The sequence below is a fragment of the Bactrocera latifrons genome, unplaced genomic scaffold, assembly GCF_001853355.1.
Source record: "Bactrocera latifrons isolate USDA-ARS-PBARC rearing strain unplaced genomic scaffold, ASM185335v1 scaffold_172, whole genome shotgun sequence".
NCBI lineage: Eukaryota > Metazoa > Arthropoda > Insecta > Diptera > Tephritidae > Bactrocera > Bactrocera latifrons.
In genome coordinates, this window is record NW_017535208.1 from 402,421 (window position 1) to 418,154 (window position 15,734).

Consider the following 15,734-nt stretch of genomic DNA (forward strand, 5'->3'; position numbering starts at 1 on the left):
TGATTTCAAATTTCGGTAGTAAAATTTAATAATTTCGACTCGTTGTTGGATCGTATATCTTTCCATGATGAAATGGCAAACCTTTATGGAGAGAAATTTCAAAAAAGCGGGAAAAATATGGCGTCGTTTGCTGCTCCTATTGGTCTACTTTTGTAGCGTCCCTATTGAAAACCCATTTATAAATGTAGTCTAATTAGAAACAAATCTATTACAAAAAGCATTTCAATATAGCGTCAAAAGAAATGCTACCGCATTACGTTATGTATTTGAAGCAAACTGAGTAGTTGTACAGTAAGGGTTTGAGGATATCGACACAACTTGGGCCTTAATATCTGATACTTTCTTCTGAACACCTTAAACCCATCGGATATTAATGTTATTGCAGTAACAATTTTACTAATTCATCCTTACACATATCTCTCAATAAGACTTCTAAAAAGCTTTTTGAAAAAAATTGCTTTGTGGAAAGACTGATTAAATGGCACCGCTGAAAATTTATATATTATACTTATAATATATGCTATTATCTATTATTAATACTTATACATATGTAATAATTAGAGCAGTTTCGGTTACCTTATTGTAGCCACTTAATTCGAACCAATCATTGTCGTATAGGTACTGCGCTGTCTTCGGCATGGCTCTGATCAAATTTACACGCGATATACTATCGATACCAATCATTAGAATGCTGGGCGGTTTTGTACGGCCACGCTCAGTATCCTTCTTCTTCCAAGTTTTTAAACGCTCCCGCACTTTTTCTTTTTCATTTATTAATGGGTGGCCATTTTTATACACATTTCGCTTATTAGAATCACATTGTACTAAAATGCTTTCGATAGAAGGCGATAAAGAAACACTTTTCTTAAAAGGAACACATTTACTAAGTCTGAAAAACACAAAACAAAAACTTAAAGAAATATTTAAATAATTTTTACTAATAACAAACAAATTTTAATGACGGTTACATTTATGAATAGAGTATTTATAAATCAAATACATTTACAGTTCTAAGAGATTTTTTGCTAATTCGTTGAACTAAACTATGGCGTGAAGGACAAGCAGCTCTTTTGGAAGACTTACGGATGAGCTGAAATACAGGTATTCCTTGATTTCAACTCGTTTCGTCGCCCTAATCGTTTAAGTATATACATAAAGGGTGATCCACTTCGAAGTTGCCCACTTTTTTACAGAAAAAGCACAGAAACTTCAAATCAAATGAGGAATGTTAGCTATCATTCGAAACAAAGTTCTTTATCATTCATTTTTTGAAGATTATCTCTTTCAAATTTTGGCCACGGCTACGTAGGAGCTGGTTCATCCGTTGAGTTCAATTTTCGATCACTCGTTCGAGCATTTCAATCGGTAATACGTATGATGTTTTGCTCCAAGGCGTGATTGTCCGCATAGACTTTAGATTATACATATACTCAAGTTTAACGGCGTGATATCACACGATCTTGGTGGCCAATCGATCGGCCCAACACGTGACATTATCCGAACCGAAGTGTTCTGTCAATAAATCCATTGACTGATGTAATGTGCAGGAAGTGACGCCGTCTTGTTAAAACCAAATGTCGCCGAGATCACGTGCTTCAATTTAAAGCATTAAATATTCAGTCAATATTCAGGTTGCTCTTCATCCCAAATGCGGCAATTTGTTGGTTTACATACCCATTGAAATGGGCCTCATCGCTGGACAAAATTTGGGTCGTAAACGTCGGATCTTCTTGAAACTTTTCAAGGGCCCATAAAGCAAAGCGATGTCGCTTGCGAAGGTAGAGCGGTTTCAGTTATTACGTAAGCTGTATTTTGAACGCTTTTAATTTAAGATCTCGATGTAAAATGCGCCAATCGTTTTATAAGTCAGTCTGAATTACTGCAAACGGCGCCGAATCGACTCTCCACAGTTTCAGCTACGGCTACTATATTTTCTTCACTGCGTGCTGAACATAGTCTATTCGGTCAAATATTATTCAATAATTAATTCTGGTTTCCAAGATGGGTCGATTATGTTGACCATAAGTTGAACACTACCGCGCGAAAAACATTCTTTATAGAAGGTGAATTTTTTTAATAAAGTTGAACGATTTGTAAACGTAGTTCAGTCGGAAGTCTTACATATACATATCTCGATTAGTTTTAGGCGTTACAAACAATCGTTAGGTAAGCAAAACTATAATACAGTGTATACTATAAAAAAGGTTCTTCACTAAACTTTATAATCAAAATTTAGTATATTTTCAATATATTAAAAAACCACATTATTACAGATAATATTTATTTTGCTCTAAAATGTGTAAAAAATAAGGGAATTTAAATTTCATGGAAAACAATGCAACACTGATGTGAACACTTCGTAGCCTAATGGCCGTGACAGAAGACTGCGCTAATTTGCATAAGGGGGCTTAATTTACATTTACTTGCGCATTTAACCCATGTTAATGCAAATTTGTAATGCACATGAATTTCGTGCATTTAGCTGAATTTACTAAATTTGAGTAAGCAACACTGCTCAAAAATGGCCGATTTTTGATAGTTTTTGAGAGATGTCGCTTAAAGTCTGTCGTCTCCTTTGCGTTTACAGCAGTTTTATATTGCTAATTAAATTATGTGTAAGTATATTAACAAAAACATACTTTAATATTTTTAGATGGCAGAAAATAAACAACGCACAGTTTGCTATACATTTCTCTAATATTCTTTATTTTTTCACACACTTTTTTCGCATTACAATAAATTGTTGCTTTTAATTTCACTCTATTATCTTTGAAAATAAACGAATATTTCGTTAAATTTATATTGATCTTCCAAAAATACCAAAATTTCTATTAATAATTTCTCTTATTCATTTTTATTTCACTTTTTTTTTAATAAATAAACAAATTTCACTAAATACACAAATCTGCCGTCTGTCACCATAAAATTTCAATGCGCATTACCGTTGCTTTATGAATACCAGCTAATAAAATATAGGAATTGATGAATGAAATGAACGTACATGTACATGCATGTATTAACTAATTAACTTTAGGTGGATCTGCATAACATGGAGAGTATCGAGTGCAAATGTATTAAGAATAATTTTAAGTCTATTGAAAACAGGCAACTGCATGAAGTTCGTATGTTAAAAAAGTCCGTTGGAGATTTTCAGACAGTATGCACGTTATTGTGAAAGCGTGTGCTCTCATCTCTCTGCACTTTCAGACATGATACGTGTTTTTATATATATGACACGAGTGAGTAACTTTGAGTTAGTTTGTGTTTGCATATTGTCTGGAAAAGTAAGGTGCTTGTTTTGCTGTGGTTAAAGTGGTTTACAGAAAGTGATGGATAGTGAGGAATATAAAGAATATCGTTCCAAACTTATTGTACTAGTGCGTAAAAATAAAGTCTTATGGGATAAGACTAAAAAAGTCCGCCTCAGTTATGCGGCCAAAAGCAAAATTTGGAATACGATAGGAAAAGAGTTAGGCCAATCAGGTTAGTATGTCGTAGTATTTGTCTTTGAACATGTGCGTGTGTATGTACATGTATATTTAAACCCTGCAGGAAAGTGATTGTAGTTGTGCTGCATTTCCGTGATACAAGTTTGATGCCGTTATAAATCAGGTGTTTGTGTGAAACGAAATATAATTAAATATGTGTGCGTATCTATGAACGTTTTGTTGTTAAAAAAGCCAATACTTATGTGTGTGATGTTGTAGCCGTGACATATTGCTCGTTCTTCTTTTACGGGTACTATATTTAGCATTTTTCATGTTACCAGAAAAACATACATAAATATGTACATATGTACAACGTGCGTTCCAAAGTAAAAAGGAATCTAGCGCCCCCTGGTGGCACCCTCTATATGTCGACTAGTGCGTTAGAATCTGCTAGCTTTATCGATTGTCCAGTGAGAATTTCATGACATTTCATTGATTGGAAGTGAAGTTATTGCGTTTTAAGTGTCAGTATGTTTGTGTTAACGGTGCGAAAATGAGCCTCTAACAAGGAGCCAACATTAAATTTTGTTTTAAAATTAGTGAAACTTTTACAGAAACGTTTCTATTGATGAAACAAGTTTATGGCGATGATTGCCTATCCCGTAGCAGAGAGTACGAGTGGTTTCAACGCTTTCAAACTGGTCGTGAGGACATAAATTACGATCATCATAGGGGCCAATCAAAAATCAGCCGAAATCATCATTGAAATTCATGGAAATGGATTTTAACATCTCCAAAACATCGATTTATCGCATTTTGCCCAAACATTTGGGCTTACGAAAGGTTTCTGCACAGTTTGTTCCGCACAAATGGACTGACGGCCAAAAATTGCTGAGAATCCAATATTCGAAGGACGATTATTTGACCAAAAATTACATTAAAACCATTAATCACTCCCCGTATTCACCTGATATGGCACTATGCCAATTGCCCATGAAAGGAAGGGGCCATTCAAAAGGCTTGTACTGGCACACTGGCGGCCATACCGGCCAACGGGTTAAAACACTGCACTCTGTATAAAAAAACATACACATTTTTCTCTCTCCACAAGTGAATATCTATAAATTCTAAAATCAGACAAAAAAAAACGATGACGGATATCAATGTACTTGAATTATCGTTTGGAAATAATATGATGAACATAAAATCCATGGTATTTCCGTTGCTTACTAATAATAAGCTAATGTATGGAAGTATATAATTTATTTATTCATATATTTATCAAATCATACATGAATGAAATGTAGATGTAAATCTTTGGGTTCTTCATGCAATGGTGAAAATTGTTGTCATACAAAATATGCAAATAGATTTGGAATGCATACAACTACAAAGAACACAAAAAAATCCTCTCTGAGTTTGCTCTTTCTCTCTTTTAGAGATATGCATTGTATATGTAGACATGAATAAAAACAGTATGTTAACTGCTAAGGGCCAACAGATATAACTTACCTCGCTCTGCGTGAGATTACAGTCTGAAATAACGAAGCGAAGAAAAGAAATGCTTTGCTTTCAGAGTTGCTCTGTAATAAACCGGCAACTGTTCATTGGCAAAGCGTAAAATATGGCGAGAGAAAATATAACATGTTGCCCAACTTTGCTTGGCTTCGCGCCGAAAACTATTTATGTGAACGTACAACTATTTACATGAACGCCTACAAATGACTGACGCAAATCGATGCAAAAGAACTGTGAATTGACCATTAGATATTGCAATTGTAAAAAACTAGAAACGATCGACACAATGTGTATGTGTGTGCGCACTTATTTTAGTGAGAACGAATTTATGTAGCGAAGGAGAGCCAAAGTACATCCACGTGCATAAATATATACGCTTTGCGCCTGCAACCTTACATACCATATATACAAACATATACTGATAAAACAGAAATACTGGGAAAGCTGTTTTACTCTGAGCAAGTTAAACCAGAGAACTTAAAAAATTTCTCTGGTTAAACCACATATTGTTTGTAGCATTTTATCTTGTACGGAGTTCATATCGAATACTAAATGCTATTGCAAATACCGCTGTTCTAATAAGATTTCATGAAACCTATGAAAGTATGTATAGCGGGTGATTCAAGTAGAAGTACTTTTTTCAATAGCATTTTTGACAGATCACGCTAGAGTCGAACAAATTTATAAATCATTCAACTTTATTAATAAATTCATATTTTGTAAGGTATTATGCTCAGCATAATTGGTTTACCAAAGCGCCCAATACACTATACCAGCATGCTGGCGCAATCACTTGATGACAGCGTGTTATTCGCAAAACCATCACTTACTTGATATCCAGCATTATTGGATAATATTCGACCAAATAGATCGCGTTCAGCTTGCAGTGAAGTAAATATAGCAGCTGTAGCTGAGAGTGTACACGAAGATCGTGGAGGGTCGATTCGGCGCAGCACTCGGACTAACGTATGTAACGACTTGGCGCATTTTACGTCGAGGTCTTAAATTGAAAGCGTGCACAATACATTTTGTCTAAAAACTGCAGCCGCTCGTCCTTTCCAAGCGACATCGCTTCACTCTATGGGCTCTTGAAAAGTTCCAAGAAGATCCGAAGTGTTCGAGCCAAATATTTTTAACCGATGGGGCATATTTCCGGCTCAATGGATATATAAACAAATATAATTGCCGCATTTGAGGCGAAAAACAATTTGAAGATATTCAAGAGCTCATTTTTCATTCTGAAAAAAAAAAAACGGTTTTGTTGGTTGTGGACTGATGGAATTTTTTCAAAAATGATGCCCGTGAGAACGTAACCCTTAATAGCGACCATTATCGCGCCATTACAACCGGTTTGGTTTCAATTAGATTGCGCTACTTTACTCATCGCATTCTTCAATCAAAAATTTGTTGAGAGAACACTTGAGTGCGCAGATAATTTCAAGTTTTGGGCCTGACGATTGGCCACCAAGATCGTGTGGTAATACATCGTTAGAGTTTTTCCTCTGAGGTATGTAAACTCTAAAATCATCACACTTCGATTGCGACCTTGGAGCGAAACGTCGAGTCATTCGTCGTTAGAAATTCTCGAACGAGTCATCCAAAAGTAGATTCAATGGATGGACCATCTGAGTCGCAGCCGCAGCCAACATTTGAAGAGATATTCCTCACAAAATAAATGACAAAAAATGTTCTTTAGAATGGTAATAAACATTCCCCGTCATATTTGAAGTTTCTTTGTTTTTTCCCTAAAAAAGTAGGGAACCTCGAAAGGGATCACCCTTTATTGCTTAAAATTTTTATATGTGCTTTTATTTTTTTTTTTTTTTTTACGGTCTATGAGCGATACTCCCCGCCTTCTGCAGACATGAAACCTTACCTAACCCTAAACTCAGATGAAAAACTGTCGTTACAATTTTTGTAATGAAATCAAAACTATACATAAAGTTAAATTATGTCTTCAAATACCATTTCGACTGCTCAAATATTTTTTATCGGCTCTTCCATCTGTCTGTGGTATATTTGCATCTAAAATAGTGTCCAAGTGTAATATGATTAACAAAATAAGTTACATTAAGATATAAAAATAATGACTTTTTAATGAAATGTATTTTTTATTATTATAATTCTGGCAGGAGAGATGGTACGTAAAAATTGGCAGTGTTTGCGTGATCAATATCGTAGAGACGTGAAGAAACAAATGGTAGACGGGATTGCATCTTCCTGGATATTTTTCGACGAAATGACTTTCATTCGGAAATTTTTACATATTCGGAATTTCGATGGAAGCCTAGATTCAGAAGATTCCGAAATTATAAACAAAAGTGGTGGCTCAAAAAAGAAGAAAACATGCAGGAGATCATATTCGAGGATCATTCCAACAACAGACAATTTTATGACCCAGATTTTTCCTACAGGTAACTATATATAAGTCGATAAATTTGAGCTTATCTTATGTAATTAAAGAACTTTACAGCAACTAATCATGTAAACTCAGAGTGCCAGAAACAACAAGAACAGCAACAAAGTGATGATTCGCCTACGAAAGTAAATTCGACAACCCGTCTTCATAGACCAATTAAAACGGACGTGGACAATGAATCTGTTGAGACAATAATAAACAATGCTCCTATGGAGGTACATACGTACAGCGTTTACTATCAATTTTATACATATTATTTTTAATTATAAATATTTTGTACTATTATGTACAACACTTTTAGCTCCTTGACATTTTTTAAGTTCATTTATATAATATTTTATGTTATTTTAAATTTTAGCCACCAAATGCAACTGTAAATGAACTCTTAGAGGAAAGAGCACAAATTCCAAAAAATACTGAAAGGACACATTCACAGTTGAGGAATCGTACAGGTATTCGTCTTATTCATTTTAATAATTATTTTTTAGCTAACCTACTTTTTTCAATTTTGTATTTACTAAAGAATTCACACCTAACAAACAATCAAAACGAAACCCGCCTGTGAGTAATATTTACGAAATTCCGAGAAGCATTGAAATACCAGTTATTGAAATTAAAGACGAAGTCGAAATTTTAGTAGCGGAAAACGACACAGTTGCCGGCGCGACTGTTGCTTCGGAGAGCTCCACAAATATAATGGAAACAAACTGTTCGATAAATGAAAAAAATTCAGCCGAATTTAGTAGAAATTCAAGTAAACATATAGAAATAGAAAAAGAACCGACTGATAAGGAGGATGACGATTATCATTTTGTGATTAGTCTCTTGCCAACATTGCGACGCATTTCTTGTGATCGAAAACTAAAAACGCGTATGGAAATAATGAAAGTTGTAATGGAGGCGGCACAAAGTAATGGCACATAAATAATAAGTATTATACATATGTTGTTATACATATGTACACTAACTATTAGTTAGATAGATATAGTTATAATGAGGTATTGCACTAACTATTATTATACCCTAAACAGCGTATATTAAGTTTTCCACGTAGTTTGTAACCTTATAAAGTTACAGAGTCTGTTCGGCTGAGTGTATATAAATGAACTAGTTCCTCAGATTTATCGATATGAGTTTTTGCACATTTGCTTTTCCCGCGAAGAACGTGCTTATTTTTAATTATTTTCCAGAACCGCCGATATGGTATTACTATAGCTATAGCTGCCATAAAATCAAGTTCTCATATGGAAAACTTTTTATTATAGCATATAACTTACATACATATACATATTATGCATATAGTTGCTAAGAAATGTAACTGTAAAGAGTATTATATTTTCGGTGTAGCTTACTAAATTTGTTAATAATTATTATTAAATACGTTTAGATAGATAGTTAGTCAAATAATAATATTCTGTCAAACTCGAAACGGGCTGAATTTAGAGAGTTCTTAGTTCCCGCAAATGAAGAAAATATAATTATTATCAAATCAAAGAAGGTAATGTGATTCAATAATGAATTATGACTGATGAAATTGTATTTAAGTGCAGCACTACAACGCAAAATACTATTGAGTGCTGGAATAACCAACCATCGTTGCAATTTCTATATTTTTTCGTACTACTTATACTTCTTAAATTAAGTTATAACCGCTCATAGGCAACTGAGTTGCAGATAGCCATTCCTTGTTATAACTTAGCAAAGTTTTATGATCAAATACTTTTTTAGTTTGAAAACAGTGTATAACTTAAAAAAATATACTATATGTGAATTTTTAACTATTATCTATATATGTTTTGAATTAAGTATTTGATCTCCAAACAAATTTTTTTTTAATAAAAATAAATTTGTATGCCTTCGTAACATGTTACTACAAAATATATTATTGTTTTCTTCACCTAACAATTTTTTAACGGGCGATCCAGTAGATCTTACTTTCTCAATCGCCTGTTTTTAACAGACCGTGTGTGAGTCGTGTCAAGTTGTCATGTTATTTTTGTTCTGTATTGATTGGCATTTCATCATGGAAAAATTTACGCCAAATTGTTCAACTTTATTACGAAAATTCATCTTGAAACCCAGCATTTATTATTAGATAATATTCGACCAGTATACGAAGACCGTGGAGAGTCGATTCGGCGCCGTTTGCAGAAACTCGGACTGACTTATGCAATGATTCGGCGTAATTTACGATGAGATTTTAATTTAAAAATGTGCAAAGTGCGGCCTGAGCAAGAAGTGAAGCCGCTTGACCTTTCCAGGGGACATCGCTTCGCTCTATGGGCTCTTGAAAAGTTCCAAGAAAATCCGACGTTTTCAAGCCATATTTTGTCTAGCAATTATACCCATTTCGTTTCGACGACATTGAGCTGTCATTTCATTTAGTAAACACAACGGTTTAGTATGACATGTGAACCGGTGAAATCATCGGACCACATTTCTTCAAAAATGATACCGCTGAGAACGTAATGGTCAATGGCAACCGTTATCGTCCCATGGTAACTAACTATTTTATGCCTGAAATTAAAACTCGTGACCTCATTTGATTTCAATAAGACGGCGTCACTTTCCACACATAGCATCAAACAATGGATTTATTGAGAGAACACTTGGGTGAGTAGAAAATTCCACGTTTTGGGCCGGTTAATTGGACACCAAGATAGTGTGATATCACACCGTTCGAATTTTTCTGTGGGTATATGTAAAGTATATGCGGACAATCTCGCTTCGGTTCAGGCCTTGGAGCAAAACATCACGGTGTAATTCCCCAGATACCAGTTGAAATGCTCGAAAGAGTCATCGAAAATTGAACTCAACGGATGGATAACATGAGACGCAACAACAATATTTGAAAAAGATAATCCGCAAAAAATAAATGGCAATAATATTTTTTCGGTTGATGATAAACATTATAACATACCTACATATACAGTTTTTTCTTGTGAAACATTCACGTACATTTCGAAAACGAATGTAATTTGGTAACATAGTACACGCGTTCCTTGTCGCTCTGTAACAAAGAGTATTGCATATTATTGTATGGAAGTGGGCAACAGCAGGTTAACGAAATAGCGTTGTCTGAAAACACATGGAGGGTTCAGTCATCAATCAAGCAACAAACTTGGTATTATAATAAAATATTTTCATTTATCACAGATGGCTCAGCGGCCAATAAAGATATATACATAAAGAACTGCAAATACATTGGTTCCGGTTGTCATTGCACAACATACTCAAATGTATTATATACTGACCGATATGTGATGTTTTCCATCATTACCTTTTGTGAAATTAAATGAGAGTGTTTTCCTGAACATAATAACATATTACGCTAAGATAGAGTTCTTATCAGCGGAAAAATTAATGCTTCCCGAATAATTTGACACAACTTTATTTGATATTTCAATCACAGGGGATAAATATATGTATATAGTATATAAAACTGACAAGGTATTAGTGTAATATATAGTATGTGTACTCACCTATAGTCACAATCTGCTTTCGCTCCAGTCCCATTGCGCATTATCGACTGGTAACAGCAATGGATACGCCCAGATTTACTGAACGATTTGATTTCGCTCTCTTCAATTCGCAGCACATACTCTCGTGAAGTAGCATTGAAGGCGACGGACGTGAGCGGCTTTTTGTTCGAGCAGGGTTTGTATTTCTCACGTTTGAAGTGTTGCATTATGTCCGGCGCATGCACGTCTACGTCCGGTATTCGACAGGATTCACTCCAAACAAGATAACCTGTGGGTGGTCGCATTATTTTATATGTGTCATTAGAGAAGGAATTTTGAGAAGTAGAATCATTGAATGACTCTACGCTGTCTGTTGTTTGGTCAATGGTTGATGTCTCAACCAATTCAAAAGTCGACGAAACGGTCGCTGAGAAGGGTAGCTCAGTGTCGGCCGGTGGTGTCAGTAAAGGCCTTGCAGCAACACTTTTGTTAAATCGCGACGTGCTGGTGCGATTTAGTATCGAGTTGGTGGAGACTACTTATGCAGATTTTGGTTTTTTTTTTTCACATTCATATGGTGCACATACATTTATGGACGTTTGTATAATTAGACGGTGGACGTAGCACGGTACATTACAGCAAGCATTATTACAACAAATTGATACAAGCAATTTTGCAAAAAAATTTATTGTGCGAGCAAAATCCAGAATTTTGAATTTTCGATTTTTGTTTTTTTGTTGCAATTGCGCCAAAAGCATGCAAATTAAGAAAGAACATAACACAAAAGTAATGAATTATGACGAACAAGCAAACAAGTAAAACGACACAAAATGAAACTTACAAATAAACAGTATACAAAAACTACTCTAAAACATAATAATAAAATATAATCGTAATAAAATTATACAAAATTATTGGAAATATCATAAGAATTTTAAGATAACTTATCTTATATATACTTAATGCTAATACACCTAGCATGATGAAAATGATGATGATTGGGATTATTGCCATAATGATTTAGAATCTAAAGAAACTATTGGTTCTAAGGTCAAGGTTATCGTTTATCCTATAATCAAATAAACTGGGAAAAAGTCAAGGTAATGTAGGGAGAAGAGCACACAAAAATGCTATAGATTTTTGGTCTGTAACCCTCACCTCCTTTATGTTGAAAAGCACATCTGATAAATCTTCGGAGACAACTTATCGACTGCACAACATGCCTACATAAATGGTCGTCCAACAGAAACTGCCCAACACGAGGTGGAAGAGTCATTACATCTAAAATAGTATGAAATGGCTGCCTTTCATGATACAGAGGAAGCTTTTAATAATATAGAGTTAAGCACGATCGCAGAGTCGCTCAGACATGGCGGCGTGGGCGACATGTTGTGCAAATGCATACAATCAATGCTTATAAATAGCATTTGCATAACTGTATCTATCTAAGCAGGTATTCACAAATACAAACAAAAAATCAAAATACCTCAATTTCATTTTCCTACACTCGGTAGTACTACAATTTTCTCTGCCACACACCTAAAAATATCTAACGGTCGAGATCGATACCAAACTGAACTGAAAATTGAATATTGAATATTGAATATTGAGAAACGTATTAAAAAAGCTTACCCGTGCAAGAGAATAATGTGTAGGGACTGGGGCCTAAAACCGAATATAGTCATGTGGTTGTATACGACTATCATTAGACAAAGCTTACATATGGAACACAGGCAACACTGTAATGTAAATGGAATACAGAGGTTGGTCTGTGCAGGAGTTACCGGGTTCTTGTCCTGAAACAGCTGAAAATAAATCTAAATACAAAGATCAGACTATATGCTTCCAAGATTATATTTCACTAGTGACTTTCAGGTACGAATACCCTCCAGAAGGTTTAGTAGAATTCTATATGAAACTATAACGACGGGCCTTAAAGCAAGGACGGGAGTATACTCTAAGTATCTTGATCATGCATGATGATAGCATCTTTCAAGTGGAACTACTAGGCATAAAGAAGGTCAGTGGAGTTCTACTGAGTAACTACGAGAGGATACAGGGGGACTTATCGTTGCTATTATGGTTTTAAGCTCACTGACAGGTAAACTTCGCTGTCCATATTTTGGGTATCCTGTCATAGCAACATTTTCGGCAATGTAAAGCAGACGAGTTGGACAAGTCAGAAGCCTCCCTAGACTAAGTCCGGGGCGCAAAAAATATCGTGACCGGTAGGAACGATTAAGAGGGAACTAAACTCTCCTAGACACTCTTACCAGCTGCCATTTGACAACAGAATACGAAATTGTACTTTACGAGAGAATAATCAATTGTGTCTATTAATGGTATATTAATGTGAATATTATAATACTTATAACTGTAAGGCGAAGGACCTTCCCGTAACAATTACAAATTTATTTTGAAATATTTTCTTAGAAGTGTCAAAGGACCTGTTTTTAAAACGCTTAGTACTAAGAATCTCTGCAAAAAATGTGGCAAGTGGCAAGAATTATAGACGACAGAAATACCTAAAAATCTCATTTCCCTTCACTCCGGAACATGAGTAAAAAGTATTTCAGGCCAGCTCAGTTTCGCATCTAAAAAATACTCAATCTATAGCTAAATAGGTTCGCAGTACCAGAGGGTAGTTGATAAGATAAGCAAGACCTCCCAAAGCGGTCTAAAAACAGAGATAAAGAGATGAATAAATAGCTAATAGAAGTGCATAACAGTTTCCTAAGAAGAATAAGAAGGAAGAATTCGCAACACAAAGCTTAATGTTCCAATACTCTCGGTCAAAAACATGAAAACAACACTTATCCTTGTGCGACTGTTATAAGCCGCCAGAGATCATATCCAAGTGGTCGAGAATGTCGGCTAATATGTAGAACAGAGGGAGTTGATTGCAGGTTGTTAAGCTCAGCTCATAGACAGGTCTCACAGTAGTAAGGTCTACGAAATCGGAATAGGCTCGCAAAAATGGGCAAAGACTGTCACTATTATTTGAAGAACTTCACTTTTCTCATCACAATAACAACAATCCGATATGTTCCATTCATATCTGCTTATCTAACTCCGGCGTAATGCCTCGCTGGAAACCTCGCAAGAATTTATTTAAAAAAGAAGTAGAAACATAAATAGTAATATGTTTAACGTACTATCTGATCAAATTTGACCCGATTGGTCCATTTAAACTGACAGCACAAACCGAATGAATAAATACAGATGATTTGTACAACCCTTTTTACATACTTTACTTTATTACCAACCCAAGTATTTGGGTGGCACAAGTTATACGGTGAAGGTCATGAAGTAATGTTTTGAATATGAAGTATACCAAAAAACCTAAATGTCTTGCAAAACGACGTCGAGTAAAGGTCGCAAGGGGGATGTTGACAAGATACGCATCGACACTATGTACATTCATCAAACGCATCGTTATTGGTGACGAGGCGTAGGTTTATCAATATAAGGTTGAAACTGTTCAACAATTCTTATGGGACCCACAAAAGCGAGTCGAAAACGAAAAACCAAAATTTGATATTGATTTGACAGACGACCATCCCAGCCATGTAAAAACCATAACAAATGTATAAAAACTTTCATTAAGCATTGGCAAAGTAGTTTTAGCTTATACGTAGGATGCAGTTATCAGTCCGGATCAAATTTGATGAGATGGTAAATATGACTTCGTTAAAAGCTAATGTCTCTTTTGATTCAGTTAATCGTTTTAACTACAGAGATTATTGGAACTAGCAAGAATGTTAACTTTAATGCAATTGGCTTCACTAGTGTTACAACATTTAGGCACTTACACATTTTTTCAAAAAATTTGTAAAAAAAATTTACGATAAAAATTCTTATTATTTTCAAGTGGTTTTAAAATGTGCTTAAAATAAATATATTAATAGAAAAAAAGTAATATGCATGCACTACATGAAAAAACCATTAAAATAAAATGTCAACCTATACTTATACATACATCTGCTCTAAAAATACCTGCGGCGCTGCGTCTATCCAAATAATCAATATTTAAAAATACACCTCGGCGTATACGTACCCTTCATGCCAGGCACATGTGAGTAGTGCAGGACGGGAATGCGCTCATCCGCATAATCATTTCCGCGCATCGAACTACTCAAGTAAACAATGAATATCACAAAAGCGAGTAGGAGCAGCAGCTGCTTCCGGCGTAGTACCCGATATGACCAATTGAAATATTTGGCTGATGGACTGCCTGCCTTGCCAGTGTTCGTGAGCTGTTGCATTGACTTTTGCCAACAAGAGGACACCGCATTTTTCATTAGCTGCTGCCCGGCACATGATAGTACCTCTGTCTGTACGATTGTCTTAGACTTTCCCAGCGATCTAGTGGTATCGGCTGTGAGATATTAAAAATCAGTTTTATAAGTTTTAAATCGCTCAGAAATTTACCTTGCTGTGTGGCCGTTATTGGCGTTGAATCCATATTTGTGTTGTTACGTGTTTTCGTACCATTTCCAAGCAAATGCTCCTTATCCTCATCAGTGGAGTTAGTTGTGCTCGGTGATATGCTCGCCATAGTTAATAGTTTGGGTTGCCGCCCAGAGGGGGTAGTGCATATTCTTTAACGTTCGAATACCCTAAATAAAGATTAATTATTTTGTGATTAGTTATTTATCTAAAATGGTGGAACTGTTGTAACTATGGGAAGAGAAAACTGTTAAAATTTCTAGAAAACTTCCTATCTGTGGCCACCACATGGATTAGGATGGGAAACACGGCTTTAAACAACTTCTAAAAGATTTTTTGATTACCGTTAACTTGGACTACTTTGGAGAGGTGTATTGAGGGTGCAGAGAAATTACATACTTATTTGTTTGCTCTGTTCTGGACTGATATTTTCAGACAGATCTAAAATTTCGACACTTT

The 15,734-nt window shown here is 35.2% G+C and overlaps 2 protein-coding genes across 6 annotated transcripts in view; one reads left to right on the top strand and one right to left on the bottom strand.

Annotated features, from left to right (window-relative positions):
• The window catches only part of LOC108967019, a 43,084-nt gene that overhangs the window by 2,966 nt on the left and 24,384 nt on the right, over positions 1-15,734 (bottom strand). For 4 of the 5 annotated variants that reach the window (XM_018930227.1, XM_018930228.1, XM_018930226.1 and 1 more), the window contains exons 2-5: positions 15,258-15,445; positions 14,884-15,204; positions 10,848-11,361; positions 577-889 (exon numbers count right to left, since the gene is read on the bottom strand). In XM_018930227.1, the coding sequence (XP_018785772.1) occupies positions 577-889; positions 10,848-11,361; positions 14,884-15,204; positions 15,258-15,384 (1,275 nt within the window). In that variant the 5' untranslated portion in view covers positions 15,385-15,445. The remainder of the gene's footprint in view (positions 1-576; positions 890-10,847; positions 11,362-14,883; positions 15,205-15,257; positions 15,446-15,734) is intronic. The other variant, XM_018930230.1, reaches the window with a different exon arrangement.
• On the top strand, positions 3,247-9,011 carry LOC108967022. Its single transcript, XM_018930231.1, has 5 exons — positions 3,247-3,483; positions 7,079-7,360; positions 7,420-7,580; positions 7,724-7,817; positions 7,889-9,011. Exons 1-5 carry the CDS (start codon positions 3,330-3,332, stop codon positions 8,287-8,289), a joined length of 1,092 nt encoding a protein of 363 aa, XP_018785776.1. The 5' UTR covers positions 3,247-3,329; the 3' UTR covers positions 8,290-9,011.

Coding starts and splice junctions, on each gene's coding strand:
- LOC108967022 (XM_018930231.1), top strand. CDS start 3,330: ATGGATAGTGAGGAATATAAAGAATATCGTTCCAAACTTATTGTACTA. Junction 7,361..7,419: donor GACCCAGATTTTTCCTACAG/GTAACTATATAT, acceptor AGAACTTTACAG/CAACTAATCATGTAAACTCA. Junction 7,818..7,888: donor ACAGTTGAGGAATCGTACAG/GTATTCGTCTTA, acceptor TATTTACTAAAG/AATTCACACCTAACAAACAA.